Below are 15,676 nucleotides of genomic sequence, written 5' to 3'. Positions count from 1 at the left end.
AGAGGTTAATTAATGATTTCGTGTCCGTTATGGTGACTCACATCTGAGGTAAGAATTACTTGAGCGTGACGCATTTGTATATCAATTTGATATTGTGGCGCATAACTTCGCCGTTATACGTTGAATTTCTACGATACCTACATTACTGTTGTTGACTGGATATTCATAAGAGAAATAGCGATCATTAGTAAGAGATATTTGTTTTAACTTGGAAAGAAATGTTTATTGGTACATGCATTGTCATATATATACATACATATATATATATATATATATATATATATATATATATATATATATATATATATATATATATATATATATATATATGTGTGTGTGTGTGTGTGTGTGTGTGTGTGTGAGAGAGAGAGAGAGAGAGAGAGAGAGAGAGAGAGAGAGAGAGAGAGAGAGAGAGAGAGAGAGAGTTAAATGATGCAATCGCAAAAATGTCTTGTTTAATCCTTAATGCGATAAAAAAAAACGATAATTAACAATTCTTTCCGAAAATAGATGTTAAGAACTTCGTATATGCAGTAGATCAATGTTGCCACCAGACTGTTCTTGTAATATAGATACTTTTTTGTTCTGAAATGTTCATGGGAAATGAGGCTTTGATAAATTAAGCCTTCTTGTTGTCACTGAGGTGTGCAGTAAGTTTTACAATTGCACAATACACAATTTCTGAATTAATGTGGTTGGTATGTAAATTGCTTTGCCTTTTTAAATGGAAATAAGAAAAAAATATATAGTCGGAAAAGGGCATCTAATCTTGCCACTTTCTTTTGAGAGAAGATATATGCCCAAAAAAAATTGTTTATCATCTTAAATCATGTTTCAAAATGTTTTTACATCATATTCTGGATGCGCATTTAACATCATTTGATTATAGACAAGATAAAGTCTCAAATATAAATCATATTTATGTTTACGTAAACAATATCATGATTAAAAAGCTCACATCTCTGTAGCGGATGCTGTATGATGTACGCCAAGCAGCTATTCCTGTTTGTATTCACAAATAAAATTGTATGTCCATTGTTCTGGTTTTGATACCAGTGGAAGTAACAATAGCCACCGAGATACTTGCAGCGTTAGGTCATGCTACGCATTAAGCAACAGATATGCGTGACTGGGTCATTAAACACCATGATAATACTAATGTACCTCTATGTCCACATCTATTGTTGGCCAGTTGAAATTGTTTGTTACAAATATCATGATTTCTTTCGTTCATATTTAAACCAAGCATGTTTGAAAAGACTCGTCGTTAGTGAATAAATTATATAAGTTTATAACGGTGATCATTTGTGAATGTGCCATTAATTCCGTTATGCATATCAAAATCAGTCTTGCAACATAGTCTGACAAGACTGCTAAACAGACAAGGGTCATGCCGTGAATTTAAGTTTCATGCTCTCGGCTTCGATATCGCCAGCAATTCCCTTTTGTTTGTTTAAAACTTCACGGTTGTATATTTTACGCAATCCACCCATACTCATTCACTATTAGTTTCACATGAATCCATGAGTAATAATTGTTTACTCGTTTAGGGTGTTGGTTGTGTTCGATTATCGTTATCTCTTTACAAGTTAATTTGGGAGTAATTTCGAATGTTGAAAAGTTAACGTACATGCTTTTATTTTAAGTATTTTCAGTAATTTATTATATAAGTTAATGTATAATGGAGATTTTACGTTAGCATAATTATGTTAATGAAGGTACTTCGCGTAGAAGAACGCTTTCGAACGAACTGACAATCAGCTGTTTACAACTTACCGCAGAAGAGCAGCGAAGGTTGTGAGTGACATTCTGGCCCAGGTGTTGGAGGACTTTCGATCTATCACCCAATTTGACATTTGCTTCATGTGCTTATGATGTTGTAGTGGACACGAAAAGAAATGGATTTGGAAGGGAAAAATAGGTAAGGGTTACCGTTTAAGAAGTGAGGATCTATTTTTGGTCCTAACTACAACAGCTGGATTAATTTGGCTTTTTGGGCTATTCTACCGTAGCCTAGCTTACCGATTCCCCACAAGGAACGCCTATTGGATCAATGACTTATATCTGTGTTAATCGTTACATTTTCCTAAGATATCTGTACAATTTATGATAATTGTCTGTGAAAGTGCAAAGGCCTATTTAAACTAATATTCGGCGCATACCTGTAGTTACCATACCTTTCCTAACCTAACCAAACCAAGTATTTTCGGTAAAGTTTCACAGTATTACAGATTCTCATTTCGAACAGAAAATATGTTTTCCCGTAGTAAATAACATGATTTCTAACATGCAATGTTACACTAACATTAGCAACGTTAAATATAATGGTTCTTGTTCTGCCACTGGCTCGCTTACGGTCGCAGGAAAATTAAACATCAAGCTCGTATGCACTGGCAACCGGTAATGTTGAGCTGCACACGCTAACAAAATAGTAAAACTAACACATTAAAATTAAAGAAATTAATAACTTACTTTTATGACCACGACAACGAAATTTGTGGGTCACTGGGGTGTTGTGACAGTGAGTCTATGGCATCTTAACTTCTTTGTCTTAGTTTAGTACTGCACTTGGAACACTGTAAACGTTGGTATATTACATTACGAGATTTAAGAAAATTATCAACATTGGAATTCACCAAAATACTTTCAAGTATGGATTACTGCAGTCGTTACAGTTTTCTAAGAATTTCACCGTAAAATACGCAAAAAGACGTCACGTGAACTGACAAAGACCTGACTTGGACAAAGGTTTCCATGGAAAAGGGTTTGTTGGAAGGTGGGGGTAGGGAAATATTAACCCCCCTGTGCAAACTTTCCATACATGTGGGTTCGTGATTGGTTAACGGAAAACCAACGAAGTCTAGAGAGTAAACATGAATGAGCAAGAATGGGAAACTTGTCCAGAGCAAGTATTTATGTGAAATCTGGGAGTGACAAGGTAATAACAAAATGTATAAAAGAAATATAGAAAGATGATAAATGATATTTGATGGGAATATAAAATGAGGTGATTTTATAAGGTATTGGATAATAAAACTAGTAATGCTGGGGTCAAACGTAATTAGTATACGAGGGTATTACATAAAAGGGACGGTAATAGTTGTACTGGTTCAAGTCATATACTTGAATAAAGCGTGTAAAGTCGAATAGTTAAATTTGACGGCTAGAAAAGAAGAAATCCTATTGGTGGAGGTGGAGTCTATGCGCAGGAGGGGGGGGGAGATTATGCGCAGAAGGTCGAAACCTGCTACTGTATGTACAAACGAATGAACAAGAGCTACTACAAGCGAACTGTAGAATAACAAAAAATAAATGAAAAACACTGCTAATGTTAGCGTGTTACGCTAACATTACTGCAGCTCAATATTACCATATTTTTTCATGAGACATAGCCTTTGCAACGGCGCCTCCAAAGTTTATCATCTTATACTGTTTTGTCTTTTCCTCCGTTTATTATACATACAAGAAGGTAATGTATAGAGAAGAAAAGGCTTGTTTTACCATTATATACCATTTCCCCAGTATGCTTTCCCCACCAAAAACCCCGAGTTCCCACTGGTGGTCCCCCATTATCGTAGGATATAGATATATACATATTTCTGAAACTATTCATTTGCGACAGGAACGAGTGTCATTTTCGAAGAGAGTGGAATTTTTTCTATAGTAAAAAGTAGTTTTTTCCTAGGTTACATTGCCCTGTAATACAGTACAATAATAACGTATTTTCTTCACCTGGATGTTACATCCTAACTTGATCCAGAACACCATAAAAAAGTTATGCTTCCTTGTCATTTAAGCAGTTATCTTCTCTTAGGCATATTGTATAATTATTCAGCAGTTATACCAGATCTCTGCTTAAGTTAATGAACTAGTTTAGCTGAATATCTCGGTGGCAAATAGCGTGGATGTTGATTCATCTCCAGGACTTGACTTAACGTAGGCTTTGGTAATGTAGCCCTTTTTTATGAAGGCTACATTCTGGTAAAAGGTCTAATAACCTATCATTTCTGTTTGCATATGAGGTAGAAAGTTGAATATTGTGTTAATGTATTTTTAGGAGTTACTTGTTTTGTGTGATCTTAGTTTTTGTTCTTGTTTACTAGGTTATCATTATTAACCATCTTAATGGCCACAATAACAGTATTTGAAATTTGTGATGCCAGAAGTAGACAATATTCCTTGAAGTACCATAGTAATCTAAGTTATTTAACAAGTTTCCTTGATAAAAGTAAAGTGGTATTCTGAAAACTTTAAATCATTTATTATGGGGGGTTAGGTGGAGCAATTTAGCCACCCTAATATTAACCATACAGGAGAAAACTGCCATTTGTGTTGGAATAAAATACAATCTCTTTAGCCTTAAGAGCGACATAAATTTGAGGTTGTTATAATTTCCATAGCATTACCTTTGGATGCAGCTTAATAGTTTTCATAAAGTATTTTGACTTAATATACCGAACATGTTTATATTGTAGCATTTTTGTAATTTATATTTTTTCGATAATTCTTCCCAACATTCATTATATGGTAGATTTGTTTGGTTGAGAGAGAGAAGTAAGGGTTTGTAATTTCACTGTGTAAGAATTTTAAAACTCCCTTCAGACATTTTGTATATACTGTAGTTAAAAAGAAGGAAAATGGAAATTTTTCTAAATGGGTCAGAAACTTGTCCTTGCTTTTCACATTGCTAGATTTATCAATCTGTTTTTATGTTTAGAGTAATTAAATTTTGAATTAGTTTTTATAACATGATTTGACAATTCTTGCAATTTTTCTGTGGAATTTGTGTACCTTTAGATTTAGTGTGGTTCCATAAATAAATCACGTTGACAAACTACAATTATAGGGAAAATTAAGTTATTTCTAAAAAGTAAACAATTAATCATTCTTTTTGCGGCTTTCCATTTATATAAGAAGGCTGTGCTTGTAATGGAAATTAAGGTACAATGTAATATTTTCTCTAGGTTCTCACTGTTACTGCTGGAGCCAGGAGAAATCTACTTTGAGGACTTTGCTGTTATATATCACTTTCCAGAAGAACTTCTAAAAAAAGAAGATGGCTGGGTTAGATGGGTAGACTCTACAGTGAGAGGCAGGTTGAAGGTAAGATGTCAACATTTGTAGTTTTATAACTAGATATGTTGAGTTTTTAGTCTTGTAAAATCATGTAAATTACTAATTTTCTGATTATCTGTGGTAGTAGTCCAGAAAGTAGTGCCGGATTTGTATCTAGAGGCCAACAGTTTCGATCAATTTGTTCGTACTCACATACAAACCTCTCATCCTTTAGAATAGGGAAGTTTCTTCAACAAAACTAAAACTGTCATTGAAATTGTTAAGGTTCTAAACGACAGGCAATAAGAACGGCTGATTAGCTTTGCACACCTGCCTGTCAAAGACTCCTCACTTTTATCTTCGGCCATAATGAATACGGACATATAGTGCTGTGCTATTGCGTCCTATTCAAGGTGTTTTAATCTTTTTTTTTTTTTTTTTTTTTTTTTTTTTGCCTTTCAGTTTGAATAGATGATAATGCAGTTTCCTGTTAATAATGGAACAAAGCGAGAATGTATGGTTGTTGAACCTGCATTGGTTTATGACTAAACTGGTGATAGACCCACACTCCCTAAGAGCATAATAGTTCCCAATTATCCTCTTTTACCAAGTGTAGATCGTTGCCTCCTGTTAAGCGGGCACTTTCATTGTGGAACAGGAAGGCAAAGTCTTCTTCAATAATATTTGGGCAAGCCCATGAATTTACAGGGAGACTGTTAAGTATTTTGTGCTCCTCATAAAGTTTGCAGTTTTCTGTTGCATTGATGGGTGGTTGGACTAAGATTGGGCTCCCTAAAAAGGGGACCACCGGCTCTTGCCAAATTTCTAGCAGCCCGTAAGTGGGAATGCTTTTGCATATATGCCCTTGTGTTAAAATTGGGGAGTATTCTTCAGGAGCCGGGAGAACTGCGGTGTACATCTGGGAGTTTTTCAGGTTATGGAGTGTGAGGGAATTGTCATGCTCTAACATGTTCTGGAAGTTCTTTCTTGCAGACTGCTGACATCAAGTAACCTAAGGAAGATTTTTATCTTCTGGTCGCTCTACCTTCTATTATAAGTGATGTGTCTGCTTGTAAGACATGAGACCTTTTCCTCTTTTGATTCTGATTTTGAGTAGTAGTCCTGGAAGGCTAATTGTAGTTACGTGACTCGCTTCTCTAAACGAGGTACTGGTGTATCCCGTGCTGAGTAGAGGGTATCCATTGATAGTCTCTTAGTCCTTGACTTCTCTGTTTGCAAAATCTGAGAAGATAGTTGGTAAGTGGAAGAAGCGATTCTTAACCCTTCCTCGTCCAATTCATCTACCTTGTCCAATTCATCTTCCTCATCTTCTGATTCTAACATGGTTTTTTTAGAATAAGTCATCAAAGAAGTCCAGGAAGGCCAGTCATAGTTGCAAGAATATAGTTCTGAAATGTTGTAAGATCTCCTCTCCTTCATAGAAGATGACACCAGGTATCATAGCACGCCGATTCATGGCCTTCTGTGACAATCCACGTCCCCAGAGGCTGATGCACAGTCTCTTAGGTAGATTTGCACCCACCAGGGCAAGTGAATGGTATCCCAGGTTGGTACACAGCATCTCAGGCCAGTGTACAGCCCACCAGGGCTGCAGCCCCATATCAACAGACCTTTACTAGAAAGTGAATGTTTGCTGATGCTGTTTGTTATGGATGTGAAGGATATTCATACTTACAGACCAGGGAAAGGGTGCACCTTACAACCACTAAGGCTAAACCAGCTGTTGATTCACACACACTGAATCTTGTAGGGTGCATGATTGTTTGCAATTCTCCTTATGTGCCAAGCATAGGTCGTGACCTCTTGTGAATGGCTGGCAGGCATATGCCTTGAGGGGAGGAAGAGAGCTAAGCCTTCTCTGATGTCTGTATTGGCAACGCTCAAGAAGACATCGATATAGTTTTTCACTTCTTTCATTCCCTCAATGAAGGTAACTGCTACTGCTGCTTATGGGCATACATTCCTAACTCTATCCTAGGGGAGTATGCGTCAAGAGCGAGGAGGCCTTGGATCTACATCGGAGGGCTTTTCAGGTTCTGGTGGCGTGTGGGGTTCTCCTAGTGGTTGCCACACGCCATCACTGGTTAGCGGCTCTTCTCCGTTGCCATGCAGACTGCCAACAACCAAGCCTTCCTTAACTCATTCAGGTAGGTCCTCTAAGGCTTTGTTAAGGGAGCTAATACCAAAGGCTATCTTGCCCCTGGTGTTCCCAGTGCTAGTATCTCCCATGGTGACACCAGTGACTATAGGCATAGTAGGTGTTACCCCAGTGTGGTGCCCTCTGTGATTCGAAAGCCCCAAAGGACTAAGTGTGCGTCTTTCCACACCAACACGTTTCAGGAGGAAAAGCTTCAGCACAAGTTGGCATTACACCTGGAGTTGAGTGTAAGTTGGCTCTGGGTCAGAAAGTGCATGTTGTCCTGGTGCCAGATGTCATGTCCTGGCATCACCCCCGTACCAGATGTCACCCTTTGCATCACCCCTGTGCCAGATGTCACCCTTTGCATCACCCCTGTGCCAGATGATACCCTTTGCATCACCCCTGTGCCAGATGTCACCCTTTGCATCACCCCTGTGCCAGATGTCACCCTTTGCATCAACCCTGTGCCAGATGTCACCCTTTGCATCAACCCTGTGCCAGATGTCACCCTTTGCATCAACCCTGTGCCAGAAGTCACCCCTTGTATCACCCCTGTACTAGATGTCACCCCTTGCATCACCCCTGTGCCAGATGTCACCCCCTGTATCACGCTTGTGCACATCACATCGATCCTTGTGTCTGTGATACCAGGGTAGACATCCCCCTCCCCCTCTTTGCCTGTGACCTCAACCCCTGTGAGTGTGCCTATCCTCCCTTGTGACAGCGTTCCTCAGTATTGTGGTTCATGTTGGAGCAACCTGTGTGGTTTCTCCCCTCGGGGGAGTGTCATCGTCGATGATCTCTCAGACTCGACACCTCTGTCTACAGAGCCTAAGGTGAGGGTTGGTAAGAGAAAGTAACATACACATTTTTTTCCTTCCTGAGACACCTCTTCCTCATCCACCTTTGCGACTTCTGAATTTTATTCTGTAACTTCTTTCTCTTCTAGGAAGAAGAAACGAGGTTGAAGAAGTCCAGGAAGGCCAGTCGTAGTCATAAGGATTTCTGGAGGGTGGTTGACACCCGAGTGGTTCACGACCCTGTGAATTGTTCCGGTACACCTTTTGTTGCCTAGTTGATGAAGGAGCTTTGGTGTCCTCCGTCATCCTTCCTACCAAGATAGTGGACTCCTGCGCTTCTCTCAAGTCATGATACTGTACAGTACTAAGGAAGAACAAATTGAGAGGAGGGCACAACGTGAGGCTATCATTGGATGTGTGTGTGCAATAGAAGGCCAAGAGTTGGGAGTGAAGGGACCTTTACTCCAGGGCAAAGGGCCATGTCCCAATCAGTAGAATTACTACTTCCTTTGGTGTGATCAGTGCCAGGGATTTTATCCCTACTGTTGTTGGCCATCCAAGTCCTTCTTTAGCCCCTGGTTACGTTGCTGGTTCTGTCCTTGAGGCGAAGCTGTCGTATTGGTTGGGGAAGAGTGAATCTTTGAAGCAACTTGCTGCACCATCTACCCAGGCTGGATATGAAGGTGCTCTGGAATTCTGTGCCTAAGACACCTGACCTTGGACTGGTGCCAACAGAAGTGGACAAACCAGAGTTGAAGTACAGTAGGCCTCCGCCATACAACATTAATCCGTTCCAGAGTTGGTATCGTATGGCGCAATAGAATAGTTAATGCGTGAAAAACCCCTGGTAAAAACATTGAAAATTAGAATGTAACAAACAACAATACAGTACTATAGTAAGCACTGTACTACAATATACTGTACTTATATATAATATACATGTACAGTACTGTACAGTATATAATTAAATAACATTATAAATAAAAATTATATACTGTACAGTACTATAAAGGAAAAATTAAATCTTATTTACCTTTGGAGTGACGTGACTTGAGCTGGTAGTGGGTGGAGGCAGAGGGGGGAGTAGACGGTAGATATAAAAACGTATCAATGCTAATTATGTTATGTACGCTTAATAATAAATTTATTCTTACTAATAAACACTTAAAATTAAAAATGCTGTTTCTATTATTTTTGTCTTTTGAAATTTTTTTTTATGGGTTTTTTTAGAACTTAAAAAATTACTTTGTTAGCTTTTTTGATAGAATCACTATTATCGTCTTTGCTTTCTGACATTTCTTTTTTGGAGAAATATCTATCCAAAGAAGCCTGTTTCTGACGATTCCTCAACATATTCCCAAAATGACTCATACACTTATCATAACACTGCATAAGACGACTTGTGTGAAGTTTTTCTGGGTGTTTCTTTTCAATGAAACTCGTAAGGTTTTCATACCAACCGATAGCTTCCCATATTTCTGACGATGTCGTTTCTTCAGTCTCCCCTCCGTCCTCGCCTCCACTAGAGCTGTGCTCTTCTTGAATGATCGTCAACTGCATTGCCTCTAACTCTTTAAGTCTTCAGTCGTAAGCTCCTCCCTGTGCTCCTCGATAAGGTTATGGATGTCAGCCTCATTGACAACAATCCCCATGGACCTCCCGATTGAAATTATTTCCTGAACATCACCATCAGGGGCAGGATCATCAACGGCCTCGTCTTCAGTTGAGGGATCGAAACCTTCAAAGTCTCGTTCTGCTACAACAGCTGGCCACAGTTTCTTTCATGAGGAGTTCAAGGTGCGCCGTGAAACCTCATTCCAAGCTGTGTCGATCATCTTCAGGCATTGAACGATGAAATGCCCCCTCCAAAATTCACGGAGGGTGAGTTGAGTGCTTTCAGTCACTTCGAAGCATCTTTTGAACAGATGCTTTGTGTAAAGCTTCTTGAAGTTGGCAATCACTTGCTGGTCCATAGGCTGGAGGAGAGGGGTGGTGTTTGGTGGCAGATAGAGAACCTTAATGAAGGAGAAATCAGGATGAATGATGTCCTCGAGGCCAGGAGGGTGAGCAGGGGCATTGTTCAGCACTAGGAGACATTTCAGAGGAAGATCGTTCTCTTCTAAATAGTTCTTAGACAGCAGGACCGAAGCAGACGTTTATCCACTCAATAAATATGGTCCTCGTGACCCAGGCCTTAGCATTAGACTTCTAAAATACAGAGAGCCTCTCCTTCGTGATATTTTGTGCCTTGAAGGCATGAGGATTTTCTGAGTGGTATACCAGTAGGGGCTTTATTTAAGTCCCCACTGGCATTTGCACAAAATGCGAGCGTTAGTCTGTTCTTCATTGGTTTATGGCCAGGAAGTTTCCTTTCTTCAGCTGTGATATATGTACGGCGGGGCATTTTCTTCCAGAAAAGGCCAGTTTCATCGCAGTTAAAAACTTGCTGAGGAATGTAGCCTTCTCTGGAAATTACGTTCTCAAACTTCTTGAGGAATTCTTCTGCTGCTTTCTTGTCAGAACTGGCCGTCTCTCCATGCCTGATGACTGAGTGAATACCAGTCCTCTTCCTAAACCGATCAAACCACCCATGAGAAGCCTTAAACTCTTGCGGGGCTTGCTGCGACGTTCCTTCTCCTCCGCCGTCTCTCTGGGCTTCCACGAGATCGGCAAAGATGGCGCTCGCCTTGTGCGAAATTACCGATTGCGTGATTGTGACACCAGCGATCTCCTCTTTAATCCACAGAAGAAGGAGTCCCTCCATCTCATCGTTGATTGAGGTCCTTCCACTGGCAAGGACAGTCATGCATTTAGAAGACTTACTTGCTTTAATGGCTTCCTTATTCTTAATAATTGTACCAATCGTAGATTGGTTACGGCTGTACGTATTAGCGAGGGTAACGATGCACATGCCTTCTTCATATTTCTTTATGATCTCCAGCTTCGTTTCCATAGTTATCATCATCTTACTTCTACCTTTAACATCACTAGCAATCTTGAGACCCATGGCTAGCAAATTAAAGTTATAATTAAGCACTAAAATGCACAAAAAATAACAATATCACAAGCACTCACACGAGATCAAGTCTTTACGAAACTCACACAAGATTCTAAACTGAGCGTGCGTATGACAAAGAGAGAGAGAGAGAGAGGCAGCATCTCTCTCAAGCATTATGGGAGGATTTTCGGCCAATAGCGTATCGGCATCTTAGTGACGGCGTGACACCGACCAATAGCAGACCAGCTTCTTAGTGACGTATGCTGTGACGTATGAGCGTGGTGGTAAGCTACTGACTTGCACAGTCGTACGCATAGAAACTGCCAAATTTGAGTTTCGGAATTAGATGCTGTAAGGTGGGGAAAATGTCATAACGAGGGGACGAAAAAAAATCGTATTCCACACCGTAACGTGAAAAAAACATAAGCTGGGGACGCCGTATGCCAGGGGTCTACTGTATTCCTTTGTGAATGTCCTTTCATTTAATTTGAAAGTCCAGTGGACTTGGGGAGACAACCTTGGCTCTACCTTCAGGGAGAAACTTGATCATTGTCACTTTGATTCCCCTCAAGTTTCAAGGCCATCTTAGGAGCTGGTTTGGTCCTGGCTAGTTCATCCCTAGATCAGAGTTAACGTTCAGATCTGATTATCTGAAAACTCTTGCTTCTGGCCGGACAAACAATATTTGGCCTCCCTTACTCTCGAGGCAAAGGTGGTTTTACACATCTGGGCTTGCTGCATCATCATCTCTTCAGGTTGGCTCATTTGTGTATGCACTGGTGGTTGGTGACTCGTCAGAGAAATTTCAGGCAGAAGCCACTTCCTTTTCCCCCTCTGCGTTGGTGGCCATGGAATAGTTTGCCATGACATCCCTTCAAGTTGTCTCTTATCTTGACCTCAGTGAAATCCTTATTGTTAATGGGATTTCAACCCCGAAATCTCTGAAAAAGTATAGGAGCCTCGTGCTCTCTAGTGGGACGGCAGTGAGCTAACTAGGTTTAGAATAGAATGGCTGCCTTGGTGTCCCAATTATTAAAGCAAGTTACTGTAGCTTAGAGGTAACGTTGATGCTAGGGGCCAAGTCTCTCTTTCCAAGAGTCACGTGCAGGCAGTTGTGAAGAAGTGAACTGCTTTACAGGACTTCTTATCTAGCAAGCAGATTTCTTCTGGTTTCTGAGGCTAAACTCTCAGACGGGATCGGTTGCAAGGAAGGTCTCCGCTGCCTTTTCTATACCCCGATCAGGACCATCCCCCCACTTCTTCCCGAAAAGAGACTGTGCATGCACAGTCCCATCAAGCCACTCAACTTATTTATTCCAGGAAAGGGTCACTGGGAAGAAGGTTGGAAAAGAGAAATGCTGATACCAGCGTTCTCCTTCTGCTGCCAAGAGTACGAGGATGCTTGCCTTACCATTGGGAAACCTGTCGGATACAGAGCCGAGCTTTGAGTAGTGAGTGCCCTTTGAGACGGTTACTTGCTACCTTTTCAGGACCGTTGGGCACCCCTATCTTACATACAGCAGATAATTCTCATCCTATGCTCTAACATTACTGAAAGCCCTGACTATAGACGGAGGTAGAAAGTGTGATGGAGAACTCATTCGAAGTTCAAGGTGAGTCTCTGGGCTTTTAAAGTTAACTCTTGCTGGTGGAAAAGTCATCTGGGTTCTGGAGACTGTTATCAATTTATCGATCTCTCCAATGAATATGTTTGTTTGTCAAAGGAAGTTCAGGATGGAAACAGTACACTCTCTCCCAAGTTCCATCAAAGAGGAAGACTTCATGTTTTTAGTGGACCTAAAGGATTTATACAGTACTTTCAAATGCCCATACATCAGTCCTTTCAGAAATAACTCCACTTTTCCCTCTACAATACAATGTACCAATTCAACATTGCTTTGGACTGTGCATTGCTCCTCTGGTGTTCACCTTAATAGGCCTACTCTTAAGGGATAAGTCTGTTGATGTATCTCGACAATTGACTGATCTTGGCCTCCTCTCTGATGCAGTTTCTACAGGGCCAGGATTGGGTTCTTGCTTTTAGTTATGATCTGGGAGAAGTTGAATCTCGTACCCAAGCAGAGGTTGAAGTACTTGGGTATCCTGATAGTCTTTCTGTAAGCTGATTGCAACAGCAAACTCAAGGAGTAGCACAACCATTACTGTACAAGGCAGAACTCCCAGCTTAGTGCCAGCCGAGTCTTCTCGGCCACCTTTCCTTGTTGAGAAGCTTGTTCCTCACTGGTGCCTTCACCAGAGATCTCTTAAGTGGGGAAGGAGGTTCAGGTTGATCTTAGTTGGTGGATGAACGAGGAAACCCTTGCCAATGGAGTCCCACTAGGCTCTCCACCTCCATATATGCAACTGTTCTGAGATGCCTGCACTTGAACAAGTTGGTCATCTTTGTTGTGGTCAGAAGAAGAAATGCATCTACACATCAACATCCTAGAAATGCAAGCAGCCATTCTAGCATGGCAAGCAATCCAAGAACATTTGAGAGGCACTTGGTAGTGTTAATGAGCAACAACACCTCCTTAGTGATCTACGTCAACAAGCAAGTGTTCGCTGTTTTATGTCCTCACTGCAACCATATAAAGCAGATACACATCTGGGTGGCATTCCATGCCATAGAGTTGTCAAACAGGTACATTCCAGGTAAGAGGAGTGCACTAACAGACACGCACTGTCACCAGGGGCAGGTTGTAGTGGCTGAGTGGTCGCTACATCCCTACATATCTGAGAGACTTCTTGCTGTGAGGGGTTCTCCGGGGATTGACATGTATGCCACATGGCTAAACAGGAAGCTCCCAGTGTTTTACTTTCCTGCTCTAGACCAAATGGTCATGTTTGAAGATGCCTTCCAGCACATATGGGATCACATGGATACACACCTTCCCCCCTTTCAGTCTGATCTGCCCTCTAATCAATCGAGTGTTTATTATGACAGAGCTCAGTATAACCCTGGTGGCTCCCTGATAACCAAATGGCATCCTGATCTGTAAGGACTGTCATTGAGGTCCCAAGAAAACTACTCCAATGATCCACACTTCTGTCAGCTGCATCTTCAGAGGTACCACTAATCTGTGAATTCGCTTCCACTTCATGGTAGGAGACAATCCAGCATCTCCTCAGAGTGAAAGACTTTTTTGAGGCACTGCACAAACAGCTGTCTGGGTACTGCAATGGTCCTCCTCTGCAGCTGTCTACTATGGGAAGTGGGCATAATCTGCAACTGGTGTTGTGGAAGGGCTTCTTCTTTGGTCAGAGTATCTCTAGCGCAGATTGAAAATTTCCTCGTCGAACTTACGGAGAGCAGCACCTTTTAGTCATAAGTTAGTAAAAGCTGCCTCTCAACTTTGAGCATGGAGTTTTGGCTGAAGAGTATAGACCTTTCCTCCTCGTGGGAGTAGTCTAGGCTTGTGAGGAGCTACGAGCATTCTTGTCCACTTTGGTACCCACCCCCTTGGAGTGAGTCGGGACCCTTGTTCTCAAGTCTCTTGCATGTACCCCATTCAAGCTGTTAAGAAGGTCTTCAGACAGGGATCCAACTCTCAAGATTTTCTTTTTCATAGCCTTAGCATCATCAAAGAGAATAAGTGAGATGCATGGACTTTACAAAGTTTGCCATACTGAGGGGTAGCAGGAGGTATATTTTAGTTTTGTGTCTGGCTCTGTGGCCAAAACACAGAACCCATCAGTGCATGATCTTAGGATCTAGACCTTCTCAATCCTCTGTGTGTGAAGCATTGGGTGTCGATGGAGTGGAGATGCATATTTGCTTTTATGTCCTGTGAGGGGATCTGCACTGCTATCTGCAGAGGACTGTCAGCAAATCCTCCTTAACAGTAGCAGGACCAAGAAAGAGGTGACAAGTAACACAATTTCTTTCTGACTTCATGAAATTGTCCATAGAGTGTACACCTCAATGTATTGAGAGGGTGATAGTACCAGCTAGAACGAGAGATCATGAAGTAAGGGGTATGGGCCCCACCTTGGCTTAAGAGGAATCTTGCAGTTTTGCAGTTCGTCATGTGTTGAAGGCTTCTGTGTGGAAACGCAAGACCAACATTATGGCGTTCTACCTTCGGGAGTATACCCACAGGTCCCTTGACATCTTTATGTGCTGTCCTGTGACTGCTGCTCAAGTAGTTGTGTAGGCAGTCCAGCTCTCTTGAGACGGGAAGAATTTTGTTTATAGGGTAATATAGATGGAATTCTGGAATGAAAGGTAGAATGACTGGCTCGTCTTCATTTTTCTGCCCTCTTTGAGAGAAAGCTGTCAAAGCATTTTTGACTGTATTTGACATGAAGCTATTAAACTACACTTCTGAGCCACATTCTTTAAAATCTAGTAAAGTATCTCCCCATCCTCCTTGGATGATGGTGGCATATATATTGCCCCATTGATCATGCTACGTCAGGTTTATAATTCCAGACTGCTGTCCCTTTCAGGGTAAGGGATCCCTCCTTTTAACATATACCAATCTTCTTGACTAGGCCAGGCCCTATCAGCCTATTCATCACTATGATTGACAAATAGGAGTTGGCTGGAGTTTTCTCCTTTGCTGTTGTACGGGGCCAGACAGACTGACACATCCAGGGAAGAAAAAGAACGAACCAGCTGAGTTCTAGGGGGATTTCTGACCCAGTAATTGGTGAGTC

At 41.2% G+C, this 15,676-nt stretch overlaps 1 protein-coding gene across 1 annotated transcript in view; it reads left to right on the top strand.

Annotated features, from left to right (window-relative positions):
* The first annotated feature begins 1,724 nt into the window (after nt 1-1,724).
* LOC137647264 (protein FAN-like) overlaps nt 1,725-15,676 on the top strand; it is a 72,405-nt gene continuing 58,453 nt past the window's right edge. Inside the window, exons 1-2 of the mRNA XM_068380657.1 lie at nt 1,725-1,921; nt 4,965-5,103. Coding sequence (XP_068236758.1) covers nt 1,899-1,921; nt 4,965-5,103 — 162 coding nt within the window. The 5' untranslated portion in view covers nt 1,725-1,898. The remainder of the gene's footprint in view (nt 1,922-4,964; nt 5,104-15,676) is intronic.

This window comes from Palaemon carinicauda, chromosome 9 (assembly GCF_036898095.1).
Source record: "Palaemon carinicauda isolate YSFRI2023 chromosome 9, ASM3689809v2, whole genome shotgun sequence".
Classification (NCBI taxonomy): domain Eukaryota; kingdom Metazoa; phylum Arthropoda; class Malacostraca; order Decapoda; family Palaemonidae; genus Palaemon; species Palaemon carinicauda.
Note: the sequence above shows the minus strand (reverse complement) of the source record. Positions and strands in the feature narration are given on the sequence as shown.